This window comes from Anopheles moucheti, chromosome 2, assembly GCF_943734755.1.
Source record: "Anopheles moucheti chromosome 2, idAnoMoucSN_F20_07, whole genome shotgun sequence".
Lineage (NCBI taxonomy): Eukaryota > Metazoa > Arthropoda > Insecta > Diptera > Culicidae > Anopheles > Anopheles moucheti.
In genome coordinates, this window is record NC_069140.1 from 17,934,902 (window position 1) to 17,953,211 (window position 18,310).

An 18,310-nucleotide genomic window follows, 5' to 3' on the forward strand; every position below is an offset into this window, starting at 1 on the left:
ACAGAAGAAAAAAAGCTGATTTTGAAGATTTTGAAGATCTGTTTTTTTTTTGTTTTAACACCATCTTTTATGCTTATATCGGTTCTGTGCTGCTCCGGCGCTCGCCAACTGTTTGCGTATTGGGTAAGGTTGTTACACCAGATCCACTCCCATAACCAGGTCCACGACCACACGGTGACGAACTGCTGGTTCGTGTTTCGCGGTTGCCTTCCATCGTGAAACCTGGCGAAGCTGAGCTATAAGGACAAACAAGTACGGCGAATGTCGGGGGGTAACTCCCTTACGTTCGGACGTCCTCCTTTTGTGAGAACTCCGGGGAAGAGTTCTGCGAGGTATTGGTGAGGTCGTCCGTTTTCTTGGCGGCTGGGCAAAAAGGAACACTGTAGATTTTCCCCATTGCTTAGGATTTCCGTTCGAATTCACACGAACTATTCCTTTAAAACGCTCGTTCGTTCGGTGGAGTTTAATGCACTTGCAGCACAGAAGCAGGCGGAGAATGCGCCCATCGCCCATCAGCATGACACACTCCACGAGACAGGCATCAGTGCCAGACCAAAAAGCGGCAAGACTTTGTTTGCACAACTTTCATGTCGCTCCGTGATCACGCTCGTGGAAGGCGCGTTGCGTAACGAACATTCTTGAGAGTGCATTAAGGAAAGCGGAGTTCGGTGCGTCAGAACTAGCAGAGGACGCCAGGCTTGGGTCGGTGTTGTTCCCTTCTCTCTGCACAACCATTGCGTACACTGCTTTGCGGTACCAGTGCCAGACCAGATCATTTACCACCATCGGTTACGGTTGGTCCACACTGTTACGCCACTGAAGTATGTCCTACCCACCCGAGCGCCATCATCAAAGGGAGGGAATCATCAAACAGGTTCCACATCCCACGCGCTGCATCGCTTTTGGCTTTGCTTGCGGGTGCGGAAAGCGATAAAAGTAAACGATCTTAAGAGAGGCTCAAATACAGCCAAGTCGTCTGTGCAGTGCAGTCAAACCGCACACTTACTTGCAGAGGGAACGGTTCCACGGTTCCCGAGGAGCGTAAATGGTCTTCGTCCTTCTTGTGTTGGGCCACGGCGGGTAGGTGGTGCACACTTTCACTCTTGACGTGAGGTGGCGTATTAAACATAATGCGCTTTTATTGCAATTCACAAGCGTTATAGCGAACGAGAAGGAGGAAGAAAAAAAAACCGGGGCCGAAAGCGAAATGCACGATCCACCTCTCAACTGGTGGTAACTTTTACTTTTTTTTACGTGTGGGCAATGGCCGAAAAACGGAAAGAACAAAGAAGAAAGTTTCCTTTTCCACACAGCAATAAAGGTACGTTAACTCGTGCACGTGTTATTGGACTTGGCAAGGGAAAGAGAGAGAGAGAGAAAAAATGGGGAAAAGTTTTGTTTGTGAAAATCACTTTTTTACGCTCTCACTTTTCGCCTTAAGTTTTATATGCTTGTTTAACTTTAATTCTACATAATCAAATTTGCAATGCTACCAAAAGCAGCAAAAAAGCAACGCGATAGGCAAGTTTATTCAATTACTTACCATAATTTGGAGAGCGTTCGGTTTTTTGATTGTTCAATAATCACACATTATCCGTACTGGAGAAGTTTCATGGAAAACTTTCATGAAAACTTTCCAAAAGTGGAATAAAAACTCCTCAATGAATATTGCAAAACCGAAAGCATGAAGCTGCACAAAGAACGGCGCATACATCTTTTATGCCCACTTGTGCAGTGGAAGAAATCCAGTAATGCTTCTTGCTGCACACGTTTTCCGACAAACATCGAACCACGATCGAAAGTTGAAGAAAAACTTTTAAAAATGTTGTATTGACTTTTCGTAAATGCAGCAAAGGTTAAAGCAAAAGAGCAGCACTCGTCCGCTACCACTTCGTCCGTTCCGTTTTACACGTTTTCTCGATTGCTTTTCACTATCAGTAGGTGCCTTTGTAACAGTTCTTCTCCAGTGCCATTAAAATTTGGAGCCATCGGTATTTGTGTGTGTGGGTGATGCGACGCCAAATGACCGAAAACGGTAATGCGCACGGGATGTGGGGTTTTGAGCAAGAGTTTGAAATTTGCGAACGTGTCGAAACTGTTGATTGCATTAATTTCCTCCATTACGGGTACGGTTTGTGAAATCGATCCACATCCCGATCAGTGCGAGCCGTTTGGATGTGGAAAGTGAACGATTTTTGCATCACATCGACCGCCGCACGGAGTGGGGATGAGATGTGTTTCGACACTGTGATTGATGTTGATTGGCACTTAAGCTAGGGTCGGTGTGTTCACCTGTTGATTGCCAAACTACACTATAATGTACTGTGCTCGTTGCAAACTAATAATACTGCGCTTGTATACTTGTTACTAAACCATTGTCAATCATTCGCACGCATGTTTCTGAACTGTTTAATCTATTTTTCTCTGCCTTTACCCCAAACTTCTTTGAGAAAAGCCGAGTTGAAACGATGCGACACAATAAACCCCTCCCCTTTCAACCGCGCCTAAGGTCAGCGCAAAGTTTGTGCTGAGTAATGATAGCAAATTTGTATCCCCCATGCTACATTTATCATGCCTGTATCCCCGCCGGCATGCCCGCCCGCCCTTTTTTTTGCCCTTCAACTTTTGCCCAACAATGCCCACGTAATCCTGCAGATTGTTTGTCCGCTTAATTTCGCTGCACAGTGTGCGCGAACGCCTAAATAAACACAAGCGAGGGGAGTAGCAAAAGCGTACAATGACTTTCCAATACGCGACATAAAACGAAAGCTTCTCATTTTGCGGATTAAATGGCCGACAAATGACATTCGTTCAGTTTATTTTCAATCGTAAACATTTTGTTTTTTAACTTGGCGCAAAACTTTTCCCATAAATTGCTTTTGACGAAGCGGACGTACTGTTTTTCGGCGGAAGACTGTAATCTCTCGAGCAGAGATTCGATTGTGGATGATGTAATTAAATTCAATACGCTTTTTGGTTTTGCTGCTTCGAATTCACCGAAAACTTATTTGATGTTATGGAAAAGGATAGGGTGGGCCACTCGAAAAACTACCATTTTCGTGTAAAATACTTAAAAAGGTATTAATCATAATACTAAAGTATTAGAAGGTATTAAAAGGTATTAAATAAAAGTATTATTATTAAATGAATGCCTTTCCAATGAATCTCAATGTATAGCACTTAACTGGCTCAACGTCTCAACTCTATTTATCTTGCTATTTCTCTCTTTAACAACCTCAGAGCCACGATTGACAACACGCTAGAGTTAAAATGGACAAACAGTTTTCAACACCTTTTATTAATCTCCAATAGTCTGCGACAGAACTGGGATGAACTTGCCTAACATCACTTATACCTCTCCCTTTATAAGATCATCCAAGACTAGCGAATAACAACAGAAGTCCTGGATAATATAAATCAATCTAGGACCAAGCATACTAGATTGGTGATCAAGAACGTCTGAAACATCCATCTATACTGAAGTGATCGTACCTTTAAATTCATCTAATGAAGAATCACTCTAAAACGTCACAGAGAATTCAATCTGTGCCACTGTTAAAGACAACGTGGTATTAGACTACTTGGATTCAAGCGAAAGCTGAAGACTGTTCAGGAAAACAACTATCATCGACTAGTAAAACTCATCTAAGCTCAGAAAAAGCAAGTAAGCTTAGAAAAGCTCAGGAATACAAATCGCAGCGAATTGAGCTGGTCAAACTCTTGTCAGTTAGTGTTGTCACTAGAATGACACCAGACAACTTAGACAACACTGTAAAAGAGACGTAGTAGCTCAGAATTACAAGCCATAATTACTATTGCTTCGATGATGAATAAAATCCAGAAAAACGAATGACACACGACAGCGTTTTACTTTGTTCAACAGTTTCTGTAACTTTTACAAAAGACAAAGCAACGGATGAATCAGTTATTTTTTAAATCAGAACATGCAAGTACTTCATAGTGCTACGAATTGAGTAAGCGTGAATCCCTTAATAATATTATACCATTCTCCGGAACATTGATAAAGTTTTAGGATATGACGCATTAATTAAAACTGTTTATTGGACACCGAAATATAAAATATCTGAAAATATCTCATGCATGTTCTATGTATGTAGGAACGGGTATTAATAAAATGCAAGTTCCTTTATTCTATTTGCATCCGACATCGGACAGTTCCCGAAACAGATTGACTCGCTATCCTCGCTAGCTCCTCCTGACAACCGTGTTGCCAGTTATCGCCTCAACTGTCACCAAGCACAGGGTGATTCATTCCCTTCATGTATACATCTGCACAGTTACAGCTGTTGTTGACTATATTCTTTTCAAAGCAGATGATATGAAAATCTCCAACTTCAGTAAATTTAAACGAATGAAGAGTTCTTCAAATTTCCCTAAATAAAAAGAACATTTTGATAACATAAAAAACCTTTATAGTTTCATTCGCACAGCTCATATTAAATTTGCCCCATTCCGATGTGTAAATACACCCAATTCCTAACTGAAGCATAAAAATTCATTTGCCAGTTCCCGCTAACACCACGGCTGTGCTGTGCTGCTGTGCTGCTACCACGAAACGTTGCCACAGTGAAGCGTTGCAGGGAAAATCATAAATTCAATTACACTTCCCGACGAAATGTCGATGCTTTTGCACTTCGCGAAACAAGCGTTCCAACGTTCCAACGTAGGATGGGAGCGGAATTACCGGAGGACATGGCAACCTCACAACAAAAGCACAAGAAGGATGCTGAACTCTGCCCTCTCCCCGGTAGGGGGGGGGGTAGCTTTTGAAAGACAAAGATCACCAACCGGACCAATCGTTCGCACGGACCAAAGGTGTCAAGCTGGTGGAATAATCGATTTAAAACTTTGTTAATCCGCCCATTGCCCCATTTACTTTTGCTTCATTCCGGGAACAGTCTAGGGCCCGGGTTGAGTGCGGGAAGGGCAAAAAAGCTCCAATTTCCGATCTGCTGTGCTTCGTGATTGGAAATCTTGCGTCGGTGTTGGTGCATGCTGACGCCTTTTTTTTGTGATGGAGGAACCAACACCTTGCGTAAACTACGCAACGGAGCGCCAACATGCACGGAGATGCGGCAGTTCGAGACCCTGGTTTCGCTTCTTAATCAACTGTTTGTTGCTGTTTGCTTTCGATTGCACACAAACGTAATGGCACCGATGTTGTTTAATTAAATTGCTTTCACATGCTCATGGTGCAAATGTTTCTCGTACGAAGGATTGTGGGCAAATGTCTCGTCCAGCATGAGGTACCTCACGTAGCTTAAGTATGTTAATTTCGAGCTGCTTTGAAACTGCTGCTGCCCCTTACGCAACACAAAATGGGAAATATTCGATTTAGTTACAGTAGGGGTGAAACTTGAGCTAGGAAAAGTATCCTTTAACTCGGTATTTCTGTAACCAGTATGACAAGTGATGTTAAGCATCGCATAGAAATTACAAGTATAGATGATTGCCGCTCAGTAATACGAACCATGCCTGAACCGATGTCTGTTTCCCGTGAGCTTCAGGTGCCACTTTACCTTTATTTTCCATTATTGTCTACTCACAACACGAACAATACAGAACATACTGTTCCTTCTGACGTGAAAGGAGAATGAATTTCCCGCCCCCTCCTGAACCCTTGTAGAGGGTGGAAATGAAAATTTTAATAAAAATGCTTATAATTAAAACCGATCCAAACACGGACGTGCCCAACCTGTCCTAGATAATCTCGGAGCAACGAGATCTCGCCCAGTGAATAGAGAGAAAAAATAGCAGAGCAAGCGGTTAAACCGGATTGCACGGACGATTCATCCTTGGTAAATTCTCCACTTTTCCCTTCATGTTGGCCCACAAAACCCCCGCCTGCAATAACTTCAAACGGTGTCAAGTGCAAATAAATCAACGTAAATGCAAACACCTTAACGGTTCGGGCAGCTGCAGCGCGATGGGAAGCCGATGAAAAGCCACCATCCCGCCCGAACCCCGACACGGGCGGTACAAATAAGCCAAGGAAAGGAGCAACACCTTCGACTTAAGTTTAATGACTTTCGGTGCAAAAGTTTTCCACTCGGTCGCGTTCGGTGCGCTGCACCGGGTGCCGTGTTACATTTGCAAGACGATGGGTGCATAATCAGCAGCGAGTAGAGTTAAATTAGTTTCAATCTCTGTCGCGAGCTGTACAGAAACCGGACGAGATGTCGGCAGTGGGCAGCAATGTTGATGTTATGCATCAAGAACATCACAGAAAGTGGAACCGTGCAAGAGGAACTTTCGCTCATCAGAAGTAGTATTTTGATAGTGGCCGCAGCGCGTTCTCACCATGGACGGATGGATGGCTCAGGTTCTTAACGTGCTGTGTTTTAATAGCAAAATGGAAACTTTTCCAAAAACGGAAAGAAAGTAAAGCAGAAGACAATAAGTCCGTTGTGTAAACAGCTCCCAACATAATCGTCTACCGAACTTTTCTTTTCGATTCTTTCTTGTTTACACAGGAAAAATGCAATACACCGTGGTATTGGTTATTTTTCCACGTATATTTTGTGCTAATGGTTCCGACCGAATTTATCTCACAAGGTTTCCTCTTAGCAGACACATTTTTTAAAACTCCAGAGACATTTAATATTACTCCCACTGCGCTTCAGGAACGCTTTTGTTTTACTCTCGGTGGCAAAAATACCACCCAACATCCTTCTAATTATCTCTCCAAAAATGTATCTCCATAATAATCAACCGACGGTGTAAAACATGACCCACATAAAACGGCAACACAACCAACCAAATCATTAACCATCATCGTAAAGCACTGACTTGCACGGGACGCTAAAGCGTGTGAAGCGAGTGTGAGCGCATTGTAAAACGGGCGGGAACCCCAGCACAATCTTGCAATTTGTGCTCGTAAATTCTTTTACGATCGTATCTGTTTTCTTAACGATTATGCCCGACGCACCCTGAAGTGTTTCGTTCCTCAAGTGACTGCCACACGGCCAACTCAGCTATGACCGGCTCGGTTTTTGATGCAATTAGAATTAAATTTTAAAACAGCTTGCCCCTGTGACGCATGACAGTAATGATGCGAACTGAGCGCGAACATACATTTTCGTGCGGATCTTCCCTGCCAATGGTAATAAAAGAAAGAGGTGCTTTATTTGAAAGTGCACGTGGTGGACGAATTCGACCATGTTTTTTCAAACCTTTCATCAGTTTCAGTCATTTCAAAAATTGTATTTGCTTGCTTTAAACGCTTAAAGGTACGTTTTGAAACTTGACTTAACTTACTGTTTTAATCTTATTTTGTGTGAAACTATCATTGCGTCTGCTGCCCGATGGCGGCCTGATTGGCTATGATTGGTCTATCTTAAGACTATCACAGAATTATGATCGTACTATGATCGGACTACCATCGGACTATCATCGCAGTATGATCGGACTAACATCGTACTATAGTTGGACTTTGATCGGACTATGATCGGACTACCATCGGACTAACATCAGTCTACCATCGTACTATGAATTTAATAATTAACCGTTCGGTTTCCAGATAGATTCGGTACACATTGTTGAAAAATAGTAAGTTGTTACCACGGTAAAATGCGCTTCAAGACAGGAAAATACACTGGAATCGCATCTTCCCAACCGTTTTCTAGGAGAGAATCCATCACAAATGGAAATCAACGTCTGGAACTGTTGAAAGTTTTCACCTTTCGGTGGAACACTTGGCTCGGTACATCGGATTTAAAAAGAGAATGCTGCTTTAATACAATTTCTATTACAATTATTCCCATGCGATTCGAATACTTTTCCCATTTTAAAGTCATGTTATCAAGAGATACCAGGCGTCTCCATCGACCCAACCGTTTTCTAGGAGAAAATCCATCACAAATGGAAATTAACGTCTGGAACAGTTGAAAGTTTTCATCTTTCGGTGGAACACTTGACTCAAGACATCAGATTTAGAAAGAAAATGCTGTTTTAATACAATTTCTATTACAATTATGCGATTCGAATACTTTTTCCATTTTAAAGTCATGTTATCAAGAGATACCAGGCGTCTCCATCGGAAGGTACTTAATTCGCATAGTTTTGTATTTTTTGGTTGCGAGATTGAAAAATCAAAATCTTGTTTTTTGTTCATTATATACATATAACAAATGCTATGATAGAAAATCTGAAGCAAAAAGATATTTTCATACAATTTAAGCGTAAATTCCAAACTGTTTATCACTCCATCGAATCACCTTCATTTTCCAACGCCTACTCTCTTATTCTCGTACATATTTCAACCTTCTCACTGTGCAACGGTGACATATTCTTATCTAATATTTAGCAAATGTCACGGCAACAGATTTCAACAAACGACCAGTGGCGAGGGCGTGCAGTATCACAATTCACGGCATATTTCTCGGAAACCTCTCAAAACACCGCGAATAACACGAACATCATGACCATGACAAAAAAAAAGCACAGAAGGCAAAAGACCACTTTCTTCGGGCAATCCTCCAAGCACAGCTTCACACCCGAACCGTAAAACGGCCTCGCAAACGTTCCTCGGGGACTCTTTCTTTTAATTCGAAACGGCATATCGCTTTGCCGATTCAAGCGTGTCGTTTTGCCGGGGCTGGGTTCGAAAGATATCATACCCGGAGCAAGCGGGTGTACCTGCTCTACAACGTGCTAGTTGGTTTTCGTGCCACGGTGCTCGTTTGGTGCGGTTTTGTGGCTTTCGACAACCAATCCTTCCAAACACGTCGAAATAGACACACGTGCACACGGGTGCTCTTCTTTGGTCATCAATGAGAACGGTACGACGACGAAGCAAAAGGCAAAGGTCTATCCGGAACTCAGCTTCTCGTTCAAAAAGCACCAGCTGTTGCTTTCGATCTGGTCCGGTCAACGGGCCGCCTAAAAAAGACGAGAGTCGAACGTTCGCCACATTCGAGTCGCATATCTTCTACTCTATCGAATCGTGCCTTTGCTTCCCATTTGCTCCTCGTTTGCAGTTCCTTCCCGTCCTTCGGCTGTTCCTTTCATTCCCCACAAAGCGTAGAGGGCCCTCCGGGATTGATACTGGTACTACCTCCGCCATTTACTTCGAACCCTCATTTGTGGGACCAGCTTCATTTCAATTTGTTTGTAGCTTCAGCGCAAGAAGAACGACCGAAGGGTCAGGAAAAAAAAAACAACATCACGTTCCCCCATGCACGTCATCCCACAAAACTGTGAAAGCACGAACACAACTATCCTTGCCGTGTCGTTCGGGGAAGTGGCGAATGGAACCATATTTTACTCCGAAAAGTCGATTTCTTCGGTCGGTACCTACCATCCTTTGACCCAGTCGTTTTGTGGTCTTTCAAAAAACCCAATAGCAGTAACCTGACCTTACCGGAGGCACTCGGCAAAACCATCTATGACCGTTGGACCGTTTTACAGTGCCAGCGTAGTTTCCCAGCGTACGGGGACGATGATACCAAATTTGCCAATTTCATCTTCTGCTTTCATTTCGGCTTCGTGATCCCAAGAAATAGGTCGCATGTGGACAGGAGCCGTGACCGTGATGGGATTGAAATGCTAAAGTTCTCCTTCACCCAACGGCGAACGCATCAACTGCAATGTGTTATTGAATAGGGGTCTTTACTCCATAGGCAACGGCAGACTCACGAGATATTTGGGACTTTCATGTAACTTTCTTGTTCGAATGATACTTGTTGATTTATCAGAGCTTGATATGTGTGCGTGTGTGTAGTTTGGTAAACATAAGTTCCTGGCGAATTGCAATCAAGTCGATCCTCTGGATTAATTGGATATTTTGACTGCAAAAGTTCATTGAAGTATGATGAGGGAGTTGGGTGGCGTTCCCGGTACTAAAGCACCAGGCAGATATGCAATTTAATCTTTAGAAACTCCCATCATACTTGTTTTCTATAGACTCCATGGACTAATATAGTAATTGCATACTTTCAGGCGTTATAATCCCAGGACAAAGCAGGAAAAAGTTGTTATTTCGATGTCCCATTGCCTCAATACCCAAAGGTAAGCTTATTGTGTTTGCCGTTTGATGAGTTTTACGCATCAACAGTCGTCTAATGATTTGAAGCAGAACAATTAAAGGAATCCACAGTTGCTCTTCTTGCACATTCGCTTCGTTTTTATGCAGCAGCACGAGTTCGCTCAGCACGACAAAAAATGCAATCATGATCGAAGTGTATAATTATTCAAAACTGTCCAGCATGGCATGGTTTCTCGATGGCACCACCCGCCCCCACAAACCGATGCCGCATTGTGAGGGTTTTCCTAAGAAACCCGGTCTCTCTGTCTCCCAACCTAACCACGGTCGATCAACAGTGAACTTGCGCACTGTATAATGAATATTGAATTCCAAGTAGTTTGCACGCGAAGCTGCCGCAGAAGAATACAGCCAACCGGCGTTGGCGTTGGCATTTGCCTCCGTTTCAATAGCGTGGCCTGTCACCAGCACGGATGCTGACATTTATTCTGGCGCAAATTTTTTTACCAATTGGTACTTAGGTGCGTACTTACCCGCGTTAAGGAGCTCTTCTTCTCCGCCGCCAGCCTGCATTGGCCTTGACCGGTCTCGTCGTCCGAGTCGATCGGTGGTCTCGGCAGTGGTCGCTTGTCACTGCCGCCTGGCGCGATCGGTACTTTGTACTGAAACACTTCGTTCTCCTCGATGCCGTACAGTGTCGGTGCCGGACGGTTGGACAGTGCGGCGGAAGCGTGGATGTTAGTGCTGGCGCTGGTTCGTGCTCGCGCCGTTGGTGTGGGCGACAAGGTTTCGGGTTTTGTTCCATCAGCGTTCACGTGCCCTTCCATTGGCGCGTGCTGATTACTGCTCGATGCGGGAAAGTTCTCATAAATATTCCGCTGCTCCTGCTGATGATGGCCGTGCTGATGCGGGTAGTGGTACGGTGGTGGTGGCGGAGGTGGAAACCATTGCGGTACGACTTGGTGCGGATTGCGCCGTCGAAAGTAGGGTGAAAAGCGGTCCCGATCGTCCGGCGCTTCGAACGCTGGCGAGCCACCGAGAACGGCCAGCGAGGAACTATCGTCGAGACTGCCGAGCGAGTCATCCTGCAGCAGTGCAGGTGCAATTGCCTTCCGTGTACCGGCCTGCTGCAGGTCCGTGTTGGAGTGGAGTCGTGCGTTCGGTCCGCGACCCGTACCAGCGCCCAACGAATTCAAATGGCCCCGAAGCCCAAGATTCACGCTGGAAGAGGAAGCAGATTTGGTGACCGCACCCGGATGCTGATGGTGCCAGCGGGACTCCTGCTCCCAGCTGGGTTGCGAATCGGACGGTACCATCGCGGGTGGGAATCGCCGAGGCCGTGGTATTGGTGACGGATATTTACGGTCACCCAACTCCCCCAGTTTGGCCGTGAAGAGCACTGCTAGCGGGGGATGCTTACCGTCCGCGGTTGCTCTCATCTGCAAACGCTCATCTCCAGCAATGTCCGGATTTGAAGCCCGAGGCGTTAGTGTTGGAGGGAACCGTCCCGTGCGCCTTGCAGCATCGTTCGCCAGCCGGTTTCCGTTGGCCCGACGACGCTCGAATGGACTGGAAGGTTTCTTGGTAGGGGCCGTCTTAATGTAATACCAATCGCTCAGTTTCCGCTGCTTAATTAGATCATCGTCTTCCTCCACTGTGGCCTCCCGTTCCTCCTGCTGAAGCTCATGAAGTGGACGATGATGATAATTCTGTTGGTTGGATGCGGCGAATTCCTGTGTACTGCTCAGATTTTCGCCAACCACCACATCCTCCTGCCGGTGGTGTCCCGGCTGTGGTGGTCCTGTTTCGTACGGTGCACCGAACGGGACCGTACATTCCACGGTTCCGGACAGTGAGATCGACCCATCGGCCGTATCCGTAGAGGTTGCATTCCGTATGTTTCGCTGCGCTTGAAACGAATCCGATATGATGAGCGTTTTGAGTGCGTAATTCAACTCTTCCAGCGACTCGTAAAAGCCCGACTGCTGACCACCATCGCCATTATCTGCGAAGAGAGACGAAGAAAGCATGGGAATGAACTCGTGAAGTATTTTAGTGCCGCTGGTATTTCTATCCGGGCACGGTGCTCTCTATTTTTTGTTTTTTTTCACCCGTTTCATGTCATCGATAGTGGCGAATGGTGGCGCAAAAGCACCGAAAACTTGGGGTAGGGATAGTAATAAAGACAGTGCAATGCAATAAAGCAAATTCGGTTAAACATTCCTGGAGCGATCACGAATTCTTTGCCATGGAGTTGCTCCATTCGAAGCTCACATCGCAAGATTTTGCACTTCCTTCTTTCAATATTTTGCTCTCCAAATCTGAAGTTTATTTGTTTGAAGCGTATAAAAAGTACGTTAAGATATCTAAAGCATGCGTTTTGCTCCACAAATAGCATAACTTCAGGCGTTTTGTAATGCGGATTGCATACTTCAAAACACATCAAGTTCTTTATTGCTGGTTTACTACGCGATGTACACTGTAATTACTTTCAACGAATGTAATATTGAAATTGACAGCAAAAATAATTGAAATCGGTTTGTTGGCACACATTTTGGTAACGTATCATTTGCACTGCAAGAAAACCCCATACGTTTCGCTTAATTCATGCACATAATGACAGAAAATCGAACTCATATCGAATTAATAAGTGTCAATGTTTTAACGTGCAGCGAACCGTGGCACAGCTTGCTGCGTTTCGGGATCTGACATTGCCGAAAGTTAAATTTCAAATGAAATACCCAAAAAACCAGCCACCACCACCACCGGCACATCTCACAACAAACCGCACCCTCAAACACGTTCGCGCGTGCAAACCTGCCGCATTTTACGCCCCAAAACGGGTCTCGTGTGTCGTAAATAATCGCTTACCCAAATATGATTTCGATTTTGGCGATGGCGGACAGGAGAAGGTACCCGTGCTGACGCAATCCAGCAACCCGTCGAGACTCATCGCATCGGTCGAGGTGCTTAAACAACTGGACGCACCGAAGGACTGCTGGAGCGACGGTTGTGGCTGGTGTGGTAGGAACTCCGGATGGTCACAGTGTTGGTACGGAGCGTCGTCGTGCTGTCGGTGGTTCAACGGTATCCGGTGCTGCTGCTCCTGTTGCTGCCGCTGTGTGTACGGACCGCCGGCACTGGCTGCAACCGATGATTGATTCAGGAGATGCTGCAATCGAAATGGCACATAAATCTGCTTTTAGTATTTATGAAAATGTGCTGTGTATTTTACCATCACCTTTTTCCAGTGGACATTCCTTCATGGCACGCCAATGCCATTAGGTGTCGGTTCGTACCCATTAGCTCTGTTTGCCGTTTGTTTGTTTGCTTACTACCATTCGTTTGTGTACCACTTACTCAAATTTAATAAATAAATCAAAATCGATTGTGGTTGACTAAATTCATACTTCAAATGGCCTTCGGTCCTGGTATCCTTTGCTCTGAGAATGGTGTCTATTTGCGTTGGTTTTGCATAGTTTTACTCTACTGGGTCCTATTGTATTATTTGTGCATCCTGTTTAACACGTTTAACTACTTCCTTTACGTACAACAACAGAAAAAAGCTACATTTCAGCAAAGCTCCCAACCTTCACCGAGTACTGTACAACGATTGCAACAAAGGGGTTTTTCTGCGCTGGGTAATAAATAAATCAACAGCAATCACACGTTGGCTGATAGGTTTTTAACGTTTCATGATCAATCGCATCCACCGGCCAGCACTGCAGCAGCATTGTGTTTTATTTTCCTACCACTGTTCGGTATTTGTTTGCCGCAAATGAACCTTTTAATAATTTAATCACAATATCCAGGCTGGTTGTGTATGCATAATACAAAGCAATCTAGGAGCCTTCAAGCCTACTACGCGAATATATATAGATAGGAAAAAATAATTGCCTTTTAAAGACTTCATCTCGTGGCTTGCTTCAAGCTTTTTCGTGTGAAGGCAAAGAGAAGATTGTTATCTGAAGATATCCTGCGAGTGTGATTCATACTGAAGAAATGTTTTGTTTTCGTTCTGCTAATATCCTGAAGGACTTTTTTAAAACTTTTAAAGCAAAAAACCTTGTAGTTGGAATGGTGGTCTGTACCAATAACAATCAACTATAAATAAGACTACTCCTATAGTCTATGGCTCCATCTTAATAGTGTCCAATGTCCAATTCTTACAATGGATCAATTTATTCTACTTCAAAGAATACAACCTATCCCTGTCATCGCTGGGCCTGGAAAGCCTATTCGCCATTATGTCTGGGTTCGTTTGTTACGCCGCAGCCCATCGAATTCGGATTGCCCATTCAATTGCTACTCCTTTTCACCTGATAAGTGGCCAAGCAAACAAAACCGGTCGAGAAAACCACATAACAAGAAATAAAATGTTTCGCAAACACTCTCCTAGCCACCAAGCGCCTAAATGTAGGCCAGTGCGACATGGCGTTTGTTTGTGGTTGTCATTCGTGGGGGGGGGGAACTTGGGTGTACGAGCTTGCCCCAAAGGGTAGGATTTCACCCACACAAAAACTCACCTGAAATGGAGCCGCCTCCGAGTCGTAGCTTTCGTCGCTGCTCGAATAGCTCGAGGACGAGTAGCAGTGGCTCCGATCGTACCAAGCTTTTGGCTGCTGGCCAACCACTTTCCCAAACAGTCCCGCCTCGGCGTCGTTAGGCCCGGTGGCGATGGACGATTCCGAACCGTGGCTGTGCCCGATCGTGACCACGGACTGGTCCGGGCTGGTACAGCGTCTGTGCGGTAGGCGCGTCCGGCGTACGGGAATTCTCGAACGGAACGATGCGGATTTCCTCAGCGAAGACATTTTTCATTTCGTGCGCGCCTTGCGTCCATCCATGCCCGGTTTTGTTGGCGTTGCGTTTGCGGGATAGTGGTGCGATAAGCTGCGATGTTTTCACCCAGGGCAACGAAACAAAACAACAGTACGCCGGTACTGTTACCAACAAACAATGCGAAGCGCGCTTTCGCGTTTCAGTGTGGTATGTACGCGCCAGTACCAGATCCACCACAGGTTGCGCTGGGTGATAAAGAGGGCATTCGATTAGTTTCGACTTTTTTCACACCATTTTCCGGTCATCCAACCGTGCCGTGTCTGTTCCGCCGAAGGCAGCGCTGGGCATGGCGCGCGAGTACGCTTATCCCCGAGTTTGGGCACGTGCTGTTATGGTGATGGAAAAGCTATTGGCGGAGAGAAAAGAAAAAGAACAAAGAAAAGAAAGAATAATAACAAAGCAAAATCAACGAAAAAAAAGGTACGAGGCCAAAAAAGAAAACGATGGTTGGGAAAGAAAGATACTGAACCGATGCGAACAATATGCAAACATGTGTTTGCTACGCACAAGACAAACCAGCAACGGTTGCCCCTTATTTCGTTCAACATAATCAAGATGCAAAAATAAATCATAATTGAATTCTCGAACCTGCCCCATCTCAACAGTCATTCCAGTTCAGCGCGTCGAGGCACAGACCGACAGGTCTAGCCAGGGCGGTCGCTAAGCGCTAGAGCCACTCTAACCGCAACCCCAAAGTTCTCCGAGTTTGGTGCGTAATCCGACAGATGTTACGTGCGTGTACGGTAGTGCAGTCCTCGAGTCAATACAGTACGTGCCATTCGGTGTGCCAACCCATGAATATTGATATGCTCGCGATCGCGTATTATCATCCCGTACCATCATCACTCACCCATCGGAATGCGAAACATGCTGCCGAGGTCGGGGCTTTTCTTTTCAATCTATCCTCGCTCGATGGTGCAGGAGAATTATATCATATTTTAGAGGCACTTTTCGATGGAGTGATGGTTGTAAAAGGTGGTTGACATGCATCGCTAAGCTCTAACGATGCGGAACGAAAATGCGTTAATGTAAATTCTTTCAATTTAGCGACGCTTTTGACGCGACGCCTCGATTCCAAAAGCACTTTGAAAGGGAAGTTGTTTTGTGGTGAAGACAGATAGTTTTTATTTTTGTACCTCATTTAGAGATCATGTTTGAGCGTATCTCGCCAACAATTTATTTTCCCATGTATACTATGATTTCACCAAATGTAAGTTTTTTATACGTATCGACGTCCACGGATCCAGGAGGACCAAAAATGACAGAAATGAAATATATATAAACTATTTGGAGTACTAGGGATATACTAATTAGGTAACAGTATACTATTTTAGCACACGTGGTATACTAAACCAACAGAAGACACTCGACCAACTTTTCCCCCATTCCTGACCTTTGACCCCGGCTCTATATCGATTCCGCAGCTACTCCCTGTCACTATACGCTACTATAGGTTTACGCTAACTATACTACTACGCTAGGCTCAAGTTAAATAACTATTAGTTCTCCAGGAATCCTTGAATCAGTATTGCAGTCAACGCATCGAAGCATAAATCTACTGTACTAGGCATATACAAATTTAGTAAGACGGATATAAAAAAATACTATTTACTGTTTGGTATTTATGTATACCCGGTATATTCCGGTTGATTATACGCTATACTATTGCAGTCGGCAGGAATATACTAATTTAGTACGAGGTATACCGAAGATATACTAATTTAGTATAAGGGTGGCAGAAACCACTAAATTAGTACTTTTAAGTATATATGGGAACACTAAATTAGTATCACTCTCCCATATTAATTTGGGTACCCAATTCATCATGAACATTTGTTGTTGTTGTGCTCTATTGTTTACTTCTCTTTTTATATAGAGCAAATTTTATCAAACCAGACAACCAAGAGTCTGGAGGCGCAGAATTTTGTGGAGCATAGTCCCAATAGCCAAGATGCCATCAAATGCTAATAGGCAAAATACGTAATATTGCCGTAAACTTCAGAAAAAACGTCTTTTGAATCAAAGGCTCGGTTAAATCATAGTCAACAATCGTCAGTTCAAATCATACCAGCCAAGAGAACTGACTGCCATCATCTTCTTGATCATTGTACTTCACCGGATATTTTGGGTTTGTAATTGCAAAATTATTACCGTCAATGTATGAAATTTCTACGAGACGAGAAGATTTTTGTAAGGTAAATATTTTTTTTGGCAGATCGCTTAAGCTTCAATAATCGATTACACAAACTGAGCGGAAAAGCAAGAGATCTAGGCCTGCTATTTCTGGGTTTTTTTAACTTTATTTACTCGTATTAACGATAATAATTTCATTTTCAGTGCCATGCCTCCTGGCGTCTGTTGGGCTGTCATTATGACAGCTGTCAAGGTCTATATATATATATATATATACAGGGTGGGTGAGGTAGTTAAGGTTTATAATTTTAAAACCGTCTACAAAAGTGTGTATATATCAAGCTCATAATACTTAAAAGCCTCTATCATTAATTTGAGTCCACCATTAATAGTCTCTCACACCCAAGAGTCACACACAGTGGCGAGTGGTATTACTTAGAGAGCGATAAAAGTATAGTACCCGGATCATCTAATCCCAAACAGTTGAACTTCCTAGTACAAACTTTCTAATAAAAAAGTATTTTCTCACTCACAATATTGCTTCAACTAATTGCACGCCCATAAAGGAAGTACCGTGACCAGCGCGTCAACACAGCTCGACCAGAAAGAAACATCTGTGCTGGGTTGCGCATATATTTACATAAGGAAGTCCGATGCGATGCTCGATCTTTTCCAACCAAGTGGATCCAATCAATCAATCTAATGAAAACGAAACAATCAGGAACAACATTTTAATCCCTCGCCCGGCGTAACCCGGCACCGGCTAAACAAGGGGTGAATGTGTGGGAGTTTCCCCCAATGCATGGGACCACTTTCTCCCACGACACACGGCTGATAATCAATTAGCCTTCAAGGGCAGTGATGCGTGACATGCGTCCTATCCGCCACGGATGTCCACTTCTCCGTAAGCCCTTTCCGTGCGAATGAATAAGTAAGCCAACATCCGGCGGAATGATGGTGGCCCAGCAGTTAAACCACCCTGCAGCAGCGCAGATGAGCGACTTTTCTCGTGTTTGTCTTTTTGTTCGTCCGAATCGGCTTCTTAATTGCTTTGAGGACGAGCCACGCGGGCATTACGGGTGCAAAAGGGGCCCAGCAGTCGCCCGTCGTCTGCAAGCGATGCTGGGCGTGCCGAGATTTATTGCCTATAATTTGTGTGACAATCGCAGACCAACTCACAGGACGCAGGGTTTTGCACACCGATACAGGGAAAGAAAAATAAACGCGCACACACATACATTTAGTTCATTTGCTTTGTCGCCCTTGTCAATGGAATAATGGTACAATGGGAGTTAAACTGTTCAGCGCCAGTTGAGCGATTAATTAAAAGCG

The 18,310-nt window shown here is 44.4% G+C and overlaps 1 protein-coding gene across 1 annotated transcript in view; it reads right to left on the bottom strand.

Moving 5' to 3' along the window:
* The window catches only part of LOC128297490 (uncharacterized), a 54,262-nt gene extending 39,445 nt beyond the window's left edge, over nt 1–14,817 (bottom strand). Inside the window, exons 1-3 of the mRNA XM_053033139.1 lie at nt 14,530–14,817; nt 12,875–13,175; nt 10,537–12,008 (exon numbers count right to left, since the gene is read on the bottom strand). Coding sequence (XP_052889099.1) covers nt 10,537–12,008; nt 12,875–13,175; nt 14,530–14,817 — 2,061 coding nt within the window. The remainder of the gene's footprint in view (nt 1–10,536; nt 12,009–12,874; nt 13,176–14,529) is intronic.
* Nucleotides 14,818–18,310: the final 3,493 nt, after the last annotated feature.